The following is a 21,072-nucleotide window of genomic DNA, read 5'->3' on the forward strand; positions in this document are numbered from 1 at the left end:
AGTTTTTGTTTGAAAATTTGTTTTCAGGTTTTTTTTGGTATATACTTATGAGTGGAATTTCTAATTCATATGATAATTCTGTATTTAACTTACTGGGGAACTGCCAAATTTTTCCATGGTGGCTGCACCATCTTACATCCTACCAAACAATTTATGAGGATTCGAGTTTCTCTACATTCTGGCCAACACTTAAAAAAAATTATAGCCATCCTATTAGCTATGAAGTGTAGCTTATTATGGTTTTCGATTTGCATATTGCTGACAACTAATGAATTTGTGTTCAGTGTGCTTGTTGGCCATTTGTATATCTTCTTTAGATAAACGTCTGTTCAAACCTTTTACCCATTTTCAAATTGGGTGATTTGTCATTTTGTTGTTGAAGGCAGAGTCTTTTGATTATAAAATTAATTTATGAATTATTGGAGGGGTCTTGTTTGGGAATGTAAAAATATGTTTGAGAATATAACAATAAAGGATTGGAGTTCTTTACTTTTTAAATAATCTTTTATTCAATGTTTTCTTCCTTCCTTCCTTTTTTTTTTTTGTAGAAATGTACCTCCCTTTATTAAATAGTTTAACCTGATGTCTTACTCCCTGCTTCCAGTATATACTAGCAGATAAACAAATTTCTCTCCAAATTATCACTGATTTATATTGATTTTTTTCAGATTTATAGAATGTTCCTTTCCTCACTTGATTGAGGTATAATTTATTTTCTATAAAATTCATCCATTGTAACATCCATTGTACAGTTTGAATATTTTTAATAGACTTATCGTTTACCACTGTTATCACAATCCAGTTTTAGAACATTTTTATCACCATCAAAAGTTTCCTCAGGAGTATTGGTGGTAAATTTCTATGCCCAGCTCCAGGCAACCACAGATCTGCTTTCTGTTTCTACAGATTTGCCTTTTCTGGATATTTCATGTAAATGGAATCATAAGATGTATTGGGTTGGCGAAAAAGTTCATTTAGTTTTTTCCATATGATGGATATAGTAGTCTTTAGTTGTCTTTAATGTCATTCAAAACAATTTTGTTAGGTTGTATCGTGACAGTTATGTCAGCGTGCATTAAAAAACCAAATTGGGGGATTTTTGTGTAGCAATTTTAATATTGAAGATGGAAGACAATAAACAACATTTTTGGTGTATTATGCTTTATTATTTCAAGAAAGGTAAAAATGCAACTAAAATGCAAGATTTGTGCAGTGTATGCAGAAGGTGCTGTGACTGGTAGAACATGCCAAAATTGGTTTGCGAAGTTTCTTGGTACTGTTGACATTGTGGCCAAACAATTCTTTGCTGTGGGCTGTCTTATGCATTGGAAGATGTTTAGCAGCACCCCTGGCCTCTGCCCACTAGAAGCCAATAGCAGGAGATGGCTGACATACTCAAAATATCCAAATCAATAAAGTTACTGGTGAAAATGAAAAATGTGTCTTTCATTTTATGGAAAAAACTAAATGGACTTTTTGGCCAGCCCTGTAGAAAGAAGACTAGCTTCTTTCGTTGAGATGAATGTTTTGAGGTTTCTCCATGTTGTAGTGGGTATCTGTATTAATCCTTTCTGTTAATGAATAGTAAGCCCATCCTGGGGCTACTATCACATTTTATTTCTATATTCATTTGTTGGTAGACATTTGGATTTATTTCTAGTTTTTGGCTGTTACGAATAATGCATACTAATGTACAAATCTTTGTGTGGACATCCTGCGTCAACTTTTTACTTTGAAATGTTTCACCACAGGTTGAGATAAGTAATATAATGAATGTCCATACACTCTTCACCTTGATTCACTGATTGTTAACATTTGCTACCCATGCTTTAGCTCTTTCTATAAATACACCTTTTTTATAACCATTTGCAGCTGTCATGACAGTTTTACCTTTTAATATTTCAGAATGATTCTCCTAAGAACAAGGGCATACATTCTTGCATATAACCACAATATCATTATCAGACTTTAAAAATTAAACAATAATTTTGTCCTGGCCAGGTGGCTCAGTTGGCTGGAGCGTCGTCCCATACACTGAAAGGTTGCAGGTTTGATTCCTGGTTGGGGACATACGTAAGTTGTGGGTTCGATCCCAAGTAGGGATGCGTAAGGGAGGGAACTGATGTTTATCTTCTCCGTTCCATAAATCAATAAACATATCCTTGGGTGAGGATTAAAAAATAATAATTAAAATTTAACAATTTTATAATGTCTCCTATTTTACATACATACCGAAATTTCCCCAGTTGCTCCAAAAAATCTTCTAGAGCTTTTTTACACCCCCACTTTTTTCTAATCCAGAATTCAAAAATGATTTATAGATTGTATTAGGTTGTTATTTTTCTTAGTGTCTTTTAATGTAGAAAATTAAAAGTTCTAGAAAAACTCCTGCTTTTCATTTTTCATTGTTTGTGAGGTTTAGAAGACTACAAGTTAGTTATCCCACATTTTAGATTTGTTTCATTGCTTTCTCATGATTTAAAGTTAACCATTTTTTTGGTAAGGATACTTATTAATAGGTGAGATTGTGTACTTTTTTAATACATCAGCAACTAAGTGAAAAGGAGAGTTAAAGTGTATAATCATAAAAATACCTTAGATACTTTATTTTAAACTTAAATGTACATTGCATCAGGATGAACATAATGTCAAGTTGTCTCCTTGTGTAGCTATATTTGATTACTTGTTTGAAATACTGACTGCTGGATTCCCAAGATACCACTTTTTGTATTTAATAAGTAATTTGTAGGATAACACTTTGAGACTACTATAATATCTTGTTCTTCGATAACCTTTCTGGGGGTGTCCAGTCTGCAGCCTGTGGGGTGCATGCGTTCCAGAATGGCTTTGAATGTGGCCCAACACAAAATCATAAATTTACTTAAAATATTATGAGATTTTTTTTGTGATCACGTGTTACAGTGTATTTAATGTGTAGCCCAAGATGATTCTTTTTCCAGTGTGGCCTGGAGGCGCCACAAGTTTGGACACCTGTGCTTTAACCCAGTGGTCTCAGCATCTTCTGCTTGAAGTAATTACTAAACAGGTGAGGGGTATGTGGATCTGCATAGAATGCTTTTAAAAAATAACTTCATTAGCCCTGGCCGGTGTGGCTCAGTGGGTTGAGTGCAGGCCTGAGAAACAGAGTCACTGGTTTGATTGCCAGTCAGAGCACAGGCCTGGGTTGCAGGCCAGGTCCCCAGTAGGGGACCCTCAAGAGGCAACCACACATTGATGCTTCTCTCCCTCTTTCTCCCTCCCTTACCCTCTGTCTAAAAATAAATAAGTAAAATCTAAAAAAAAATACCTTCATTAGCTGTATAGTTGAAAAAGCATTTTTCAGTGTCTGTCTTAGGTTTCTGTGTTTGGGCAAATATATTCCAGATGTTACCTTGACTTGTTATACTGTAGTTTGCTTTATATTTCAGAGAGGAATTTATTGTGGTTGTATGTAAAATGTGGAGACAGCTTTTATGTTTTAGAAGTTACTTTTGATATGTGATTGCAGTTGAGCTTTCAACTCAGCAAGATAGTAGAGCAATTAATGGAATCCAGTAAGAAGACTCTCTCTGCAGTAAATAAACTTATATGTTAACTACTTTACCTAAAATAAAACAGATTCAATTGTGTCTGGATGTTAAGAATTTAATCTGTAGTTCATTTTTTTTTTTTTTCCTGCAGTTTTCTTTTTCAGATTTTTGGTAGAATTGCTTGTTTTGCCTTTTGTGAATTCCTGAAACTGCTTGTATTATGATGCTGATTAATCATGGGTAGAATCTCAGAATGTTTTATTTAAGCCTGTAAATACTTTTTTTTCTTTTCCTGGGAAAAGAGAATATGGTGTCAGTAATGTCAGTAATTAATGTAAAGCCATTTATTCAAACACTGTGTCTGTGACTGGCTTGCCTCACAACATGGGACATGTGTACTAGAAGTCTCTTCTTTTAATGAGACTGACTGATAGGTAAGTGAAAAAAATGTGTTAAAGCATGGAACCCGCCCCCCCCGCCAAAATAATTTAAAAGGTTTAGTTTAATTTAAAATGCAAGTGCGTGCGTGTGTGCGTGCGTGCGTGTATGTGTGTATGGGTATCTTTTTTTTTTTCTTGTGGTGGGCTGAAGATTTTTTTTGTATATCAGCCAACTGATTTGAGAGCGACACACTTTTTCTTGTATATTCACACAAATAGTACATCATCTGTGATAGTTTAGCATAGTAGGAATATAGCCTCTGGGACTAGGCTTTCTGGGCTGTAACCCTCACCCCTGACTCTGCCTCTTACTAGAATGTGAACTTAGGTTAGTTAACTTCTCTGTGCCTCAGTTTTCCCATGTATAAAAATGTGGATAACAATAGCAATGTGTTAGTAATTGTAAAACATGCTCTTGGAAGTGAAACAACAGTGTTAGAACAGTGATTGGACCTTGGTTCAGCAACCTCAGTTTGAGTTCTGGCTAAGAAAGAATTCAGAGGCAAGACACAAATCCAGGCAAAGTTTATATAGAAAAGTCAGAGCATTTTGCTAAGTGAAATAAGCCAGGGGTTGAAAGGCAAATACCATATGATCTCACCTATAAGTGGAACCTAATCAACAAAACAAACAAACAAGAAAATTATAACCAGCAACATTGAAAGAAAAAACAGACTGACAGTAATGAGAAGGAAGGAACGGGGGGGGGGGGTAATGGGGAAACAAAGAGGAAGAGTCAAATCAAGGAACATGTATAAAGGACCCGTGAACAAAACCAAAGTGGGGAAGGATTGAGGGCGGGAGGTGGAGATGGGTGGGGTAGGGGGAAGTGGTGGCAGGAAAATGGAGACAAATGTATTTGAACAATAAAAATAATAAAAAATAGAATAAAGATGGCGGAGAAGAGAGTGGAAGTCACACTGATCTCCTCCCTGGACCAATCTGGAATTACAGCTAAATTGTGGAGAAATCACCTGGAACAAACAACTGAACAATGGCAATAGAGGAGCCTTATAACCTTGGACAAACAGAAGAGTCAGGTTTAGCATAACCTAACTGGTAAGGAGTATGGTAGAGACTCAAGAAGGCAGGTGGGGTGTCCATGGATGGCAGCGCCAGAAGGCTATTGAAACGGCCAGTAGGATCCCCTTGAAATGAGTGGGGTCTAAACCATAAGCCAGGATCTCCAGCGACAGCACCAGAGCCCAAAAAGTGCACAGGTAACAGCCAGCTGCGAAAACCAGCAGGGTAGCTCGCTGCCAGAGACAGGTGTCTGGAGATGCAGAGAGCCATTTAAAGTGCCAATGCATAAATTTGTATTTGCATCCATTGAGTACTCTGGTCTCTGGCAAAGGCAGGGGCAGAGTGGGCTAGAGATGCCTGATGAGAGACTGGGGAAGGAGGTTTTGGGGAGGGAACTGAGAGAGTAGCCGGCTGGATCCTGGTGCTGAGTCCTCCCCCATATGGTGGCATCGGCCATCTTGCTCAGGCAGACTACTCTCCTGTGGCAGCAACAGCCTGAGAGGACCCAATAGCCCTGCCTCCAGGAGGGACTTGGCCCTGGCCCAGTAGTGCTAAAGCCTGACTGTGGAGCACAGAGTGGCAGCCACAGATGCTAGATGTCTGGCTAAAGGAGGTGCAGAGTGGTCAAGAGACAACTTGAGGAGAGACTGGGGACGGAGGCTTTGGGGAGAGAACGGAGAGAGTAGCTAGCAAGATCCTGGTGCTGAGTCCTCCCCCATATGACAGCAGCCATCTGGCTCAGGCAGACCACTCCCTTGAGCAGCAGCAGTGTGAGAGGACTCAATACCCCACCCCCAGGAGAGACTCTGCTCCGCCCTGTGCTGTCTAAGCCTGACTGCTCACTGCAGAGTGACTATATTAACAACTAAAGGAGATATCCACAGACAGTAGATTCCTGGAAGCCTTGAATAGACTGCCTAAGTTCAGACAGGGTCAGCATCTGACATCATCAGAGGCGGATCCAGAAAGAAAAAACAGCAGTCTACTGCCATAGAAATTCACACCACAAAGTGAGGAAATCAAGACACATCAATTTAAGAAGCGGAAGCAAAAAAGAAGAGTCTCACAAATAATGGGAAGACAAAGAAACACCTGCCCCCCACCCCCAGTTGAAGAGAAAGGAGGAATCCCCACAAAGAGAACTAAATGAAAGAGAGGCAAGTAAAATATCAGATACTGAGTTCAAAAAATGGTTCTAAGGAAGCTCAGTGAGCTCAGAGAGAATTACAGAAAACTCAGGGAAACTACTAGGAACTTAACTGCAAACTATATCAGCTTGAAAAAGGACATAGAAACTATTAATAAGAGGCAAGAGAAAATGAAGAATACAATTTATGAGTTGAAGAACACATTAGAAGGAATCAAAAGCAGGCTAGATGAAGCAGAGGAATGAATTAGTGAGCTGGAGGATAAGGTAGAAAAAAGCTCCCAGAAAGAGTAAGAAAATGAAAAAAGACTCAAAAAGAATGAAGAAGCATGTAGGGAAATGTAGGACAACCTGAAACATAATAATATCCATATTAGAGGGATACCAGAAGGAGAAGAAGAGGAGCAAGGGACAGAGAACTTGTTTGAAAAAGTAATGATGGAAAACTTCCCTAATTGGAGGAGAGAAAAACTCACACAAGCCCAGGAATCACAGAGGGTCCCATTCAAGAGGAACCCAATGAGGCCCACTCCAAGATACATCATCATTAAAATGGCAAATACCAAAGACAAACAGAATCCTAAAGGCATCAAGGGAGAAACAGGTAGTAACATTATAAAGGAGCCCCGGTACAGCCAGCAGCTGACTTCTCTGCAGAAACACTACAAGCCAGAAGGGAATGGCAAGAAATATTCCAAGTCATGAAAAGCAAAGGCCTGCAACCAAGACTGCTCTACCCAGCAAGACTCTCAATTAAAATGGAAGGCGAAATAAGGAGTTTCCTGGACACAAGAAGGCTAAAAGAATACGCCTCCACCAAACCAGCATTGCAAGATATGCTAAAGGGACTGCTTTAAGAAGATGAAGAAAAAGAGTCTATGAATACCCAGTTCCTTTCACAGTCATCCATACTTGATATTACCAATATTTTTAATACTTATTTATCTGGTTGTGACAGTGATGTGTTATTTTAATTGTTACTTTATTATTTGTTGAAACAATCTGTTTTTGTATATTTCTTGCCTATTTCTATTATTTTTAAAAAGCTTGAAATGACTTTTTGCTAATCTTGATCCATTTTTGACTGTTTCTAGAATTTTTTCCCTAAATAAATACAAACTATTAACACTTTTTTACATGTGTTGCAAATGCTTTCCTATTCTATTACTTGTCCTTTAACTTTTTTATATTTATATTACTGTATAGTCTTAAATGTTTAGTATAGTCATTATTGTCAATGTTTTACTTTATAGCTTCTGGGTTTGAATATTTTACCTCAGGGTAAGAAAAATATTGTTTTGTATTTTCTCCTAAAACTCCTTAGATTTTTACATACTGATTTTTAACTCACCTGAATTTTTTTTGTACTGTGTGTGAAATAGGGCTCTATATTTATTTTATTTCAAGTAATACTGGTTCATGCATCTTATTTGTTGAATAAGCCTTATTTTCTCCATTGTTTTGAAATATCAATTTAATGATATATTACATTGTTAGATATAATCATTTGTTTCTAGGATGCTCATTTTATTTCATTGATCTACTTGAGTATTTCTGTGCTGGTGTCATGTTTTAATTACTGAGTCTTTATAATGGATTTAAATTTTTAAATATTTTATAATGGATTGTGACATTTAAAAAAATAGATAAAATCAATCTGCATTTAAAAAAAATAGAAGAAACTCCTACCTTTTGCGACAACATGGATGGAACTGGAGAATATTTTGCTAAGTGAAATAAACTAGTTGGTAGAAGACAAATACCATATGATCTTACCTATAAGTGGAATCTACTCAACAAAATAAACTAATGAACAAAATAAATCACAGGCGCGGAAACATGGAGCAGACTGAAAGTGACCAGAGGGGATGGGGAAGGAGGACAATGGTGGAAAGAAGGGGAAGGGACTAGACAAAGAACATGTATGAATGACCCATGGACACGGACAGCAGCGTGGGAATTGACTGTGGGAGCTGGGTGGTGGGGGTGGGATGGATGGAGTGGGGCAAAGGGAGAAAAATTGAGACAACTGTAATAGAATAAACGACTTAAAAATAAAAAATTAAAAAATAAAATAAAAAAATAAGAAAGAAAGTCACAGAAGTAGAAGTGAGCTGTAGAAGAGATTGGCCTAGGAAACAAGTTAGAGACACAAAAGAAGGACCCTTGGAGCTTAGGAGAAAGAGAAAGGCAAGGAAAATGCACCTTGGAGAAGGGGATAGGGAAAGGCATGTGAGTGCTTCCTAGAGGGAGAGGACCCTCTGGGCCTTCTGTCCTAAAGGCTTTTAAGGGTGAGGAATTTAGGGGAGGTCCTAAGGGAGGATCTCAGAATATTCATCTGCTTTCCTGGTGTGTCCTTTCAGGGTCAGGGTCTTTACTGATTGGTTGGTGCCAGGGTGCTGGGTTATTAGTCATTGCAGCTGGTATTTTCTGAGCCTGAAGGTGAAACACTGCTGAGGCCTAGATCTTATCTCTAGGGCTTAATACTTAAGAGAGTGGTTGTGCAAGGGCTTGGGTGAGGGTTGTATAAGGGTTATTCTGCCCTTGGTTCCTCCTCTAAGATGGTCTAAAACCACATGACCAGGAATATACTAGGGAAGGAAAGGCCTGGGGAGGGTTCCAACCAAACGACCAGACCAGTGAAATAAAAAGTCGGGGTGTAAACCGCATGACAAGAGATAATCTAGGGGAGAGAAGGTCACCCTGGGGGCTAGGTCCTTGTTTTCCCCGTTTTTCCCATTGCTAGGCACTCAGGCTTTCCGTCTTGGTGACCTTCTGTTCCTGGCCCATCATCCTTGCTCTACTTACCACAATTTTAGGTTTAGATAGTTAACTCATTTAAGCTTGCTGGTGACTGGCACATCAGTGCCTAAATAAATATCTGTTAATTAATTAACATCAGGTTTTGGTCTTATTATTAAACAGATAATCTAAAGACATGTGAAGCAGTCTGAAGGCACTCTTTAGATTTTTATAATTTGTTCCTCAACTTGTCTTGCCTAATCTGTCAGCATCCTTATTTAAAAAAACAAACACACAAACATGTCTTTTAACCTAAAGTATTCAACATAGACTTCATAGAAATACTGCTCCTTTTTTGTACTTAATTGGTTGAACACAGCAACAAGTGAAACGGGCATAATTATTAAGCATAGACAGGTTTGGGAAGAAAAAGCAACTTTTTTCACAATCATTCAGCTCAACTGATAGGAATTGAAATAAGCCTCTGTACTGGAAAATAGTTCTGCTCTCTGCGATAGCATTTGGGTAGCTCTGGGCATGTCACTCTGTTTTATGGAGGGTCTCAAGAGCATAGGTTAATATAGCCAGCTGAATGGTGTCTTGCAAAGAAAAGTACTGCTATTGTTATATTCTTTGAAGAAGATACTGCTGCTACAGAAGTACTGTCTCTATTTTCTGCTAGATTACAGTCTTTGATCTTGTTTTTCTTGTGATGGTTTAGGTAGCGTGTGTTTTTGAGAGGTGGAAAGTTATATTGCCAAGAGGTTAGATGGACCCATGATTATCAAGCTCTTGTTAAAATGAGTAGCGGTGGCTCAGCACCAGTCCTCAGCATTGGGGAGGACAGGGTGGTCAGACCCTCTAAGTTGATTTACATGCAGTTGTTAACAACAACAGCAAAAGAGATGGCATATATTGGGTTGGCCAAAAAATTCGTTTGGCTTTTTCCGAAACGATGGCTCTAGTAGCACTTAATTGTCTTTAATTTCATTTGAAACAGTTATCTTAGATTGTTTTGCAGCAGCTGTCATATCAGTGGTGCATTTAAAATCAAAATTGGTGAATTTTTGTGTAGCCATTTTAATATTGAAGATGAAAGAAACAACATTTTTGGCATAATATGCTTTATTAATTCAAGGAGGGTAAAAACTCAACTGAAATGCAAAATAAGATTTGTGGAGTGTATGGAGAAGGTGCTACGTCTGATCAAACATGTCCAAAGTGGTTGTGAAGTTCTGTGCAGGAGATATCTCACTGGATGATGCCCCGTGGTCAGGTAGACCACTCGTAGTTGATAATGATCAAATTGAGACATTATTGAGAACAATCAGTGTTATACTACACAGGACATAGCCGACATAGTCAGGGTATCCAAATCAATAAAGTTTATTGGTTAACATGAAAAGTGTGTCTTTTATATTATGGAAGCAAACATACAGACTTTTTGGTCAGCCCAGTATTTTCATTCAGTTTACCTCTGTGGTAACTGCATATACGTTTTAAAATCAGAGGTTATATAAAATTCTATGTAAAAATGTTCCCTTCCTTGCCCTGCCATTCCCTTCCTTTCCCAGCCCCATTACTCTTCCCTCTCCTCCCCTTCCCCGCTTCCATTTCCTTCCTTCCTTTCCTTTCTCCCTCTGTCCCTCTCTCTCTTGTTATTTAGCATAAAATTATTGGTGCTTATCTTAAAAGTAAGGAAGGAACTGTAAAGCAGTCCTTCTTTTTGAAGAATAAATTTGGAGCATATATGGTAAGACAGCTGCAGCCACTGTATATATTGTTTGTTAGACTTGAGAGTTGCTTTTATGTGGAAAATTTATTTGGCATTTTAATTTAGTTTACTGTGTTTTCTTTTTCTGCTGTAATTTTCTCCTTTTTACTAGTATCAATGGTCCTGCCTCACCTTTTTGAATTGTTAGATAGTGCTGGACTAAGTAAGCTTTTTAAAGTTGTGTGCTTAGGGCCACAGATGATATTTGACTTGTTTTACATCTCTACATATTTTTAGTGCAAATATTTATAATACATAAAACAAGAGGCATTTGCTATGTCCATGCTGTCTTTGATTTGGGTGTAAAACATTAAGACACTGCTGATTACAGTAACACAGTTGGAATTTAGAATGTTACATTGAAATTAGTTTTTTAAGTAGGAGGACCCATATTGCTACATTGTAGAAACCAGTCTCTGTTATTAACAACTCCATCTTTTTCTCTGTAATTTCCCTTAAAAAGAAAACTTGCAGACATCATCTGAATGATTTAGAGTGATGTGTAACAGCTCAGACAGGATGGATGCACTTTTGAAAGCCTCCTTTGTCACTTGCAGCTAGGATGTTGAATGTCATGTTTGAACTGGCCCTTTTCTTTTTGTGTGGGGTGAGCAAAGAGTGATGATTTAGTAGAGCTGTTTGCTGCTTCCTAGCTGTTGTAGGAAGTTAGACTTTCTGACTCTAAGTGTATGACATGGCGTGGAGGTTGTTACTAGTCTTCAGTCATCTAGTGTTACCTCTAAGGCAACTGGAATGATTTTAATAGAGGAGATGATGATGTGGTTTATGTTTCTCCTTTTCTTCCTTCACCTTATTTCCTCCCTTCCTCTGGATTACTAAAAACAATTGAATTAGGAAATGTGACTAGTTGGTTTTCACTGATTGAATAGATTTTTTAAAAAATTAATTGATTTATTTTTCTAAATACATTTGTCTCCGCCTTCCCCCCACCACTTTCCCCTGCCCCCCTCCCCTCTCCCTCCCTCAATCCTTCCCCACCTTGGCTTTATCCATGAGTCCTTGCTATATGTTCCTTGACTTGCCCCTTCCCTTCCTTTCCCCCCACCCACCCCTCCCTCCTTCCTTCTTGTCTCTGTTGGTTTCTTTTTCTTTCAGTGTTGCTCGTCTTCTTTTCCTTGCATCTTTGTTTTGTTGGTTAGGTTCCGCTTATAGGTGAGATCATATGGTATTTGTCTTTCGCCCCCTGGCTTAGTTCGCTTAGCACAATGCTCTCTAGTTCCATCCATGCTGTTGCAAAGTGTAGTAGTTCTTTTTTTCTTTCTGCTGCTTAGTATTCCGTTGTGTAAACGTACCATAATTTTTTGATCCAATCATCTACTGATGGGCATTTAAGTTGCTTCCAACACTCGGCTATTGTAAATTTTGCTGCTATGAACATTGGGGTGCATAGGTTCTTTTGAATTGGCGTTTTGGGATTCTTAGGGTATAGTTCCAGCAGGGGAATCACTGGATCAAAAGGCAGTTCCCTTTTCAGCTTCTTGAGGAAATTCCACACTACTTTCCACAGTGGCTGCACCAGTCTGCATTCCCACCAACAGTGTACTAGTGTTCCCTTTTCTCCACAGCCTCGCCAGCACCTGTTGTTTGTGGATCTGTTTATGATGGCCATTCTGACCGGTGTGAGGTGGTATCTCATTGTGGTTTTGATCTGCATTTCTCTGATGGCTAGTGACGCTGAACATCCTTTCAAATGTCTCTGGGCCCTTTGTATCTCTTCCTTGGAAAAATATCTGCCCAGGCCCTTTGCCCATTTTTCGATTGGATCATTTGTAGTCTTGTAGTGGCGTCGTGTCAGTTCTGTATATATTTTGGAGATCAAGCCTCTATCTGAAGTATCATTAGCAAATATATTTTCCCATACGGTTGGCTCCCTTTTCATTTTGCTGATGTTTTCTTTAGCCGTGCAGAGGCTTCTTATTTTGATGAGGTACATCAGCAATGAAATAGAAGAAGAAGAAATCAGAAAAAAATACCATTCGATATAGCAACAATAAAAATGAAGTACCTAGGAATAAATTTAGCCAAGGAGGTAAAAGACCTCTACGCAGAAAACTATACAATATTGAAGAAAGAAATTAAGGAAGACACAAATTAATGGAAGAATATACCATGCTCATGGATTGGAAGAATTAATATCAAAATGTCCATACTACCCAAAGCAATTTATAGATTCAATGCAATCCCTATTAAAATACCAATGATGTATTTCACAGAAATAGAACAGACATTTCAAAAATTTATATGGAACCATAAATGACCCCAAATAGCCACAGCAATCTTGAGAAAGAAAAACAAAGTAGGAGGGATCACAATACCAGACATCAATCTATATTACAAAGCCACTATACTCAAAACAATCTGGTACTGGCACAAGAACAGACCCATAGACCAGTGGAACAGAATAGAAAGCTCAGAAATAAGCCCAGGTCCATATGGGCAACTAATATTTGACAAAGGGGCAGAAGCATAAAGTGGAGCAATAATAGCCTCTTCAACAAATGCTGTTGGGAGAGCTGGACAGCTACATGCAAAAAATTGAAATTGGATCATCAGCTTGACACCATACACAAAAATAAACTCAAGATGGATAAAAGACTTAAATATAAGTCACAACACCATAAAAGTCCTAGAGGAGAACATTGACAGGAAACTCTCAGTTATCCCACCCAGCAATTTTTTTTACCGATATGTCTCCTAAAGCAAGGGACATAAAGGAAAGAATAAACAAGTGAATAGATTTTTATTTTATTTTATTTTTCAGGTTTATGATCCATGCCTAACCTAGATAAATTTAGGGACCTTAAGACTGGAAGGGGCTTGGTATAGTCATACACTGGTACTGTTGTTTGTCCTTCTGATTCTTTATTTTTCTGTGCATCAATTTCTTCCTTTCTCTTAAATTAAAAAAAGTTTGCAGAGGAACATTAATAAAGTGACGAGTTTTTTATTCGCACATTTGTACTAAAATATTTTGGGGAAGACTTGGCATGTGTGTGTTTTCTTGGATGGTGAGAGATAGTAGCGTTGTAGGGATAGGAGGAAAATAATACAGATAGATGTAGTTTCTAGAATTTTTAGAAATTCAGAATGTTATTTTAATCCCCAAGATGAATTAGCTGGTAGGTTAATTTATTCTTATTTAAAATTAATATCCTTCAAAATTGGAAAAAAATTTAAATTCTCATTGAAGGATTTAGAGATTGAGGAAGGGGGGTAGGAGGAGTGGGGAGAGAGAGAGAAATGAACATCGATGTGAAAGACAAACATTGATCAATAGCCTTTTGTACTTGTCCTGACTGGGGATCACACCTGCAACCTAGGTACGTGCCCTGACCAGGGATTGAACTCGCAACCCTTTGGTGTATGGGGTGATGCTCCAAGCAACTGAGCCACCCCACCTGGCCAGGATGAAATTACTTATTTCAGAGGAAAGCATGATTAAAGCAAGATAACCATTTCTTACATAAAGCTGTGAGAATTGAAAGTAATTGTACCCATGTTGGTGAGAGTATATTGAAAAAGTACTTTTAGATGCTTTTGACAAGAGTATAAATTAATGGAACTTACCTGGGAAGTAATTAGGCAATACTTAACCCAAATCATACTTTTTCATCTGGTAATCCTCTTCAGACTTAGTTTTAAAGAAAGTTATTCAAATATTTATGACCAGAGATTTATGTCTAAAAATGCTTATTATAGCAATTTTTATAATACAAAAAATCTGGGAAAAAGATTAAACATCCATTAAGAGTGTGGTTAAATAACTTAGAATGTTAATATATACTGGACTATTGTAGAGCAACAGAAATGTTTTTGAATGTTTATGACATGAGAAATAGTAAATGTAAATATAAAATTAAAAATGAAATTTTTATTATATATTTCTTTGTGAAATGTCATATATATATAAAATATGCAATGTGTCTGTCAGAGCTTATTAAAATGCACACCTGTTAACTATCACTCAGTTTTACCAATACAGTTAAATATAATAAATTCTTAATTTTATAATCTATCCATAGGATAAGAATTATTTCAGAATATTAACAATTATTATTTTGGGGGTAGGATTATCTGCCCTAGTGTCTTTGTTTTCTGCGTATATGCTTGTGTTCTTTCTCTGAATTCTGTGCAAGGGGCATGCATTTTTAAAACCAGAAAATATTAAATATTATTTACTGATAAAACAATTTAAGCTTTCCCCCCCTAACTTTGTCTCATTGGAAAGAGACTTATGAAAGTGCCTGCCACCTATTATCTCCTGAGTGACAGATCATGGCTAGGTATATAGGGTGGCATTATCTACCAGTTGTAGTTAATACAGTGTGACAGAGCTCCTGAGAGGTGACAGGCTGACAGCTACAGGAATTGTGGATGTTTTATCTTCTAGGCGGTATTTGAAAGACCTTTCCAAAATACATTTAAAAATTTTACTTAGATTTTTCATGGTTCATGCCTCAAGAGAGGATTCATTTCTTCATTTAGCAAGTATTTTGGGGGGTACCTATTAAGTAGCAAACAAGAGTGACCAAGAGTGTCTTTGGTCTTATGACACTTATCTTCTAGTGGTGAAAGACACTCAACAAGCAAACAGGTAAGTGATTAGAAATGAAAGAATAATGTGAAGAAAACAGGGAGAGGAACTGATTTAAATTGGGTGGTCAGGTGAAGCCTATTTAGGAACTTTGAATCAGGACCTGAGTAACAAGAAAGCCAGTGATTTGAAGGATAGAGGGAACAGATTTGGCAAGACTGCTAGGATGCATTCTAGAACAGAAAAGAGGCCAGTGTGGGTGGAACATGGTAATTAAGTGGAGCAAAATGGTAAGAAATAAAGAGGGGAGGTAGGCAGAACCAAAATCATGAGGAAACTTAAGGGCTTTGGTAAGAAGTTTGAATTTTATACTAAATGCAATAGTAAATTGTCAGACAGCATTAAGCCAGAAAATAGCATGATGTAACTTGTTTTGAAAAGATTACTCTGGCTGCTATGTTTAAAAATAATTGTGTAAGGTCAATATTGGGAATGGGGACACCAGTAAAAAGTCACTTACCACTTACACAGGCCCAGTGAGAGTTAATGGTGGCCAGAGTAGAGGCATTGACAAAGGAGGATAGATAGATTTGAGGTCTGTTTGCAAATGGAGCTAATGAATCTTGCTGAGTATTGTGTATGAGAGACTCCTGGAAAGATGAGAACCAAAGTTGGTTTTTAGAATTTTGACTTGACTGGAAAGAAGGTATTGCCATGTACAAAGGTGGGCAAAATGGGTCATGCACCTTTGCGGGAAATATTGAGAGTTCTAGTTTGAAATGTAGAATTTGAGATGATGAGTAGGCAGATATATTAAGTTTGGAGCAAGGTGAAGAGGTCTGGGATGAGGGTGAACATTTGTGAGTCTTTTCTATATATCTTATTTAAAGCCATGGGGCTGTGTGAGATCACTAAGCAAGAAGTAGCAGTAATTAGGACTGAGTCCTGGGACCTCCAGATGAAGTCTTAATGGTGGAGGAGGAGTCAGAAAAGATGGCTAAAAGGAAGCAGTGAGGTGGGATGAAAACTGGTGGGTAGGGGCAGATTCGATCCAGAATCTGATGACAAGAAGGCAGACAGAGTTTCAAGAGGAATCTGGTTGAATACTGCAGAGAGGAGGGAGTAAGTTGAGATTGGAGATATAACTCTGTGTATTGGTTTTCTGAGGCTACTGTAACAAATTACCACAAATTTGGTGGCTGAAACAACAAATTTATTCTCTTAAAGTTCTGAAGGCTAGAAGTCCAAAATCTGGCAGGACCTGACTTCCCTTGGAAGGGTGGTAGGGTATGAGGGATGGGGGAAGTCTGACTTCCCTGTGGGTGTGGGTGTCTAGGGGAGAATCCATTCTTTGTCTCTTCCACCTTCCAGTACCTGCCTCGGCATTCCTGGCTTTGTGACTATATTTCTTCAGTCACTGCCTCCATCTTCACTGAGTGTCTCTTCTGTATCTCTCCGAACTTCCTTTTCCCTCTCACAAAAACACTTGTAATGCCACTGAGGGGCCCCCTGGATAATATAGGATAAGCTCAAAATCCTTAATCTGCAAACACCTTTTTTTCCCCCCAAATAAGATAAATTCCAGGGACTAGGATTCTGTATCTTTGGGTGGTCATTATTCAGTCTGCTAAACATTGGTTTTAAAAACATGGTAGCTATTGGAGAGCTCAGTAAGAGCAATTTTTTTTTTTTTTTTGGAGTAGTAGGGACATAAAAGAATCACACTTACCTTTCATGTTTGCTGCCACATAGAGAACTCTATTGTCTGTCCCAAGACTGCGTGTTGATCACATGGGCAGTCAGTAGTTGTATGCCTATGGTTAGCTTCAAGTTTTACATGTTAAACATGAGAAAGGAGCATAATTCTCAGAAGCCTCTGCCAGTTTTTTGAGTTCCTTGTTTTTCGCCTGAGGGATCCAAGTTGGCATTACCGGTGCCATTATTTCTGTAGCCAAAATCTGGTTTATTTCAGACTTCAGACATCTCTGTGATGATTAATAGTGCCAGTAGCTGTATTATTTCATTTATAACCTAATTGACAAACATATTGCTGAAAAAATCCTAAGCAGAAAGTTGAATGTATATCATTTAGGTAATATAGGTATAGTGAATATTTTAAATACATGAAGTATCTGGAGGAGATAAGGAGATGCAGAGAAAAATGCTATTTTGCTATTTTTTTCTTACCAGCTCACACAGATGTTACAGCTAGAATACTTGGTGCTGATTTTCCCTCCAGTTGTTCTCTGTAGGCTGTTCATGATTCCTGCTGGACAGTGGGGAGCAACAGAGGTGACAAACAAGCTAGTCACCTTCTGGCTCTAATGGTACTGTATGTATAAGAGAGAGAAACCACATCTGGGAGAGGCCTGCCTCCCTCGGGGAAGTTCTGGTAACAGAGAAATTTCTTTATCCTCAGATCTTCTGTGAGTTGCAACTGGCACCCTTGTGTTTGTGTTGCTCCTCGCAGCATGTATATGTTTTTGGAGGGAAGGGCAGGCATTGTGCTTTCACCATATGAAAAGCTTTACTTTCTTAGGGAGGTGACCTGATTTCTATAGATTAAATCTTTAGTTGTGGGACCATTCTCTCTAACCACCTTTCTCCTTCAGTATTGGAGGCACATGGTGAGAACACAGGCTTTAGAGTTAGGCAGACCAGATGCGTACACTTTCATGTTCTGTAACCTTTGGCAAGTTATATAGCCCTAGGAGCCTCTGTTTCCTCATTTGGTAAAATGAAGTTGAAGGCATCTGGTATCATGCTTACCGTATAGTACACTCGTAAAAACTGTTAGATTCTACTATTAATACATTTCCATGTTCATTTATTCATTTTTATGCACTTATTGATACTTGAATTTCCTACTCCCTTTTGTGTTTTTACATTAAGCAGAATCTTAAAGGAAGATCCACCACCTGTTAACATAGCATCTCCTTTGGGAAAGAGAAGTAATGACCATCTCCCATTTCCTGATTTTGTCACCCTGTGATAGTTACTAACCATTAGGTCTTCGGTTGCAGTACATTGGAATACAGGCGTAGTCATCAGGAAATAATTCCTGAGGGAGGCTTTCATTAATTATAAAATTCACTAAGGAGGGCAGAAGAAAGTTGATTTATTTCATGTGTAGGAGCAGCTCTGGGCAAAGACAAACATACTAGGAGAGGAGTTGGTGAGGAATGAGGCTCTAAATAGGTCAGCTTTTCCAATATAGAATATTCCAGGAGGCTTTTGGAAGAAAGCTGTAGGAATGGGTCTGCTTGGGAGGGAATCAGGAAGGGAAACAGCAATGAAAAGAAACTAACAGTTTCCTGCCCTTCTGTGCCTGGGCTGCTGTATGGTGCCAGGTGCTGTGTTGTGTTGTGAACAAAGGATGGCAGAGTTGCCTTAGGAGTTAGCTCAGTACCAAGGTCATATACTTCCTCTGCAGTTCTCCAACTGTGTGACCTTGGGCAAGCTGCTTACCTGTCAAATGGGCATGAGACTGTATGTTGTTGATTTCCTAAGACCTCTCAATTTAAGACTCCTTGGAGGAGGAGGTGGTGGGAACATTTTATCAGTAATTGAGTTATCCCTTGTAGCCAATTGTATATTGTTTCCTGGTCGTAAAAATGTCAGTGTGATTTCCTGGAAAGTGCATTTTAGAAGCAAAGCAGTATGGTAATAAATGCCCATCTCAGGGATGTTGGGAAGATTAAGATAATGGATGTGAAGTGCCCTTTCAAGTTATTATTCAGTAATTGTAGCTATTAACAGATGAAAGGACATGAAAAATAATTTGATTGGGAACATCTGAAGAAAGTTTAAACAACAAGGTCATAATGTGACCAGGATTGGAAATAGGACTAGAATGAGGGGAAAGATGAGATAAAAATTCAACTAATGCCACGGAGACCAATCAGTGTATATACGAAGAGAAAGTTTTATTCCTTTTCAGACAAAGTTTTGTTTGTTTGTAGTGATAACTTTGTGATATATGTTCCAGTGTGAACAATGGGAATGTGGTAATCACGTGGGAGTAATTGACCCCTTTGTCATCTTATGCTGCTAATCACAAAAAAATAATTCATTAGATAAGTCACAAATAAAAAGTGTTGTGTTTTGTTTGTCTTTGTTTTGTTGTGGGGGAGGTGTGGCTGGTTAGGGACTTATCATTAGTTTATTAGTTCAGTTGCCTGACCAGTGATACCGAATTTTTAGCTCATTCTTTCTTCTCTTTTGCCCCAGGTCCAGCAAGACTATGAACCTCTGTTCCAAATGCTTTGCTGGTAAGTGCAGGAAAGGATTTTTTATTTACTTTTATTTTTCTTCTTTTGGCTGTTTTTTAAGACTGTCTAAATTATTTGGTCCTCCTTTGGGTTTAATGTATGGGGTTTTGTTTTTTTGCTTGTGTGTGAAAGCAGTTTCTCTTCATCAAGGTGCTTCATGTGTTTGCCTAGGACTGTTGAAATAATCTTCCCTGAGTGAAATGAAGTCTTTTTTTTTTTTTTTTTAATTTTGTTTATTCTTAGAGAGGGGAAGGGAGGGAAAAAGAGAAGGGGAGAAACATAAGTGTGTGGTTGCCTCTTGCTCACCCCCTACTGGGGACCTGGCCCACCATCCAGGCATGTGCCCTAGACTGGGAATCGAACCAGTGATCCTTTAATTTGCAGGTTGTCACTCAATCCACTGCACCACACTAGCCAGGGTGAAATGCAGTCTTATGTACTTGCACCAGACAAACTTTTTTCATTGTAGAGTTGTTGGTGTACAGTGGAATTGTAAAAACTCATGTCGTACTAGAGTAATATATATTCATTGTTGTTATTGAATGATTAATGGTTAATATTGCCTTTGCCAATGAGAGTGCAAGAAAGAATATTTTCATGTTGGAGCCAGGAAGGCAATAATGCTGAATTAGCTATTTCTAATCCAATCCCTCATTGAATCACCCTGGGTAAATAATTTAATCTCTTTGGGCCTTAATTCATCATTAGTAACTGTAAAGGTTGGAGCTTGATGTTTGGCAGGGGCCTTTTTCAGCCCCTGGATGCTGATTTGTTGATTCCTTGAATGACGACTCCTTCTAAAGTTGAAGCCTTCTTTGTTTTCTTTTTTTAAAAGAACTTTACATCTAAATGACCTTCTAGAAAGTATTTAAGTCTTTACTCATTGAGATATGTTTAACATTCCTTCTTTACTACTTCACTTTTGTCAAAGATAAGCGAAGCCAAACACTAGATGAAAGTGGTAAGGGGAGATCTTTATCAGTAATGTGCTGCTACAATAGGGAAGGGGGAGGGTCTTGTGTGAGCTGAACTCAACTTGGATTTGCACAGAGGGACTGGACATTTTAAAGGCTGAGTGACAAAGTAGGCAGGGGTTGCTCTCTTGGTTCAGTAGAGTCAGGAAAGTGAAAGATGATAAAGCGTTGGTCAATGTATATGGCAAGGCTAGCTCTGTCTCTTAGCTGGCAACCATGGAACTTAGGATTTTATCCTTGTATAGAGACTGAGAGACTGAGGCCCTATCTTTACTGAAGATTACCTTTTAAAGCAATGGCTTTCATGTGTCCTTGAGAAAAATTTCCTGAGTTGTAGGAGATACGTACAGTACATCTCAAAGGGACAGAGGAAGGATTCACAATTAAACTCTTTTTAGTAAATGCTCTAAGATAGGTTGCTCAGGGGCCTGTAGTCAGGTCTTGGCTATAATAAACCTTACATTTTTTTGAGCTTTTCTAGGCAGGCAATTTAAAAGGTGCTAGGTTAACCTAGGGATGGGGATTTGGGCTATTACAAACTGTTAGTGTTTGTTTAAATCTTTTAATGTTGGGTGAGAGGAGTGGATGAAATCATTTGTGTTAAGAGTCTATAGTC

The 21,072-nt window shown here is 38.2% G+C and overlaps 1 protein-coding gene across 1 annotated transcript in view; it reads left to right on the plus strand.

Moving 5' to 3' along the window:
* The window catches only part of ZFAND3 (zinc finger AN1-type containing 3), a 367,578-nt gene that overhangs the window by 93,407 nt on the left and 253,099 nt on the right, over nucleotides 1–21,072 (plus strand). The window contains exon 2 of the mRNA XM_054569313.1: nucleotides 19,442–19,482. Coding sequence (XP_054425288.1) covers nucleotides 19,442–19,482 — 41 coding nt within the window. The remainder of the gene's footprint in view (nucleotides 1–19,441; nucleotides 19,483–21,072) is intronic.

This window comes from Pteronotus mesoamericanus, unplaced genomic scaffold (genome assembly GCF_021234165.1).
Source record: "Pteronotus mesoamericanus isolate MK-2021 breed Mesoamerican mustached bat unplaced genomic scaffold, CSHL_Meso_final contig_20, whole genome shotgun sequence".
Lineage (NCBI taxonomy): Eukaryota > Metazoa > Chordata > Mammalia > Chiroptera > Mormoopidae > Pteronotus > Pteronotus mesoamericanus.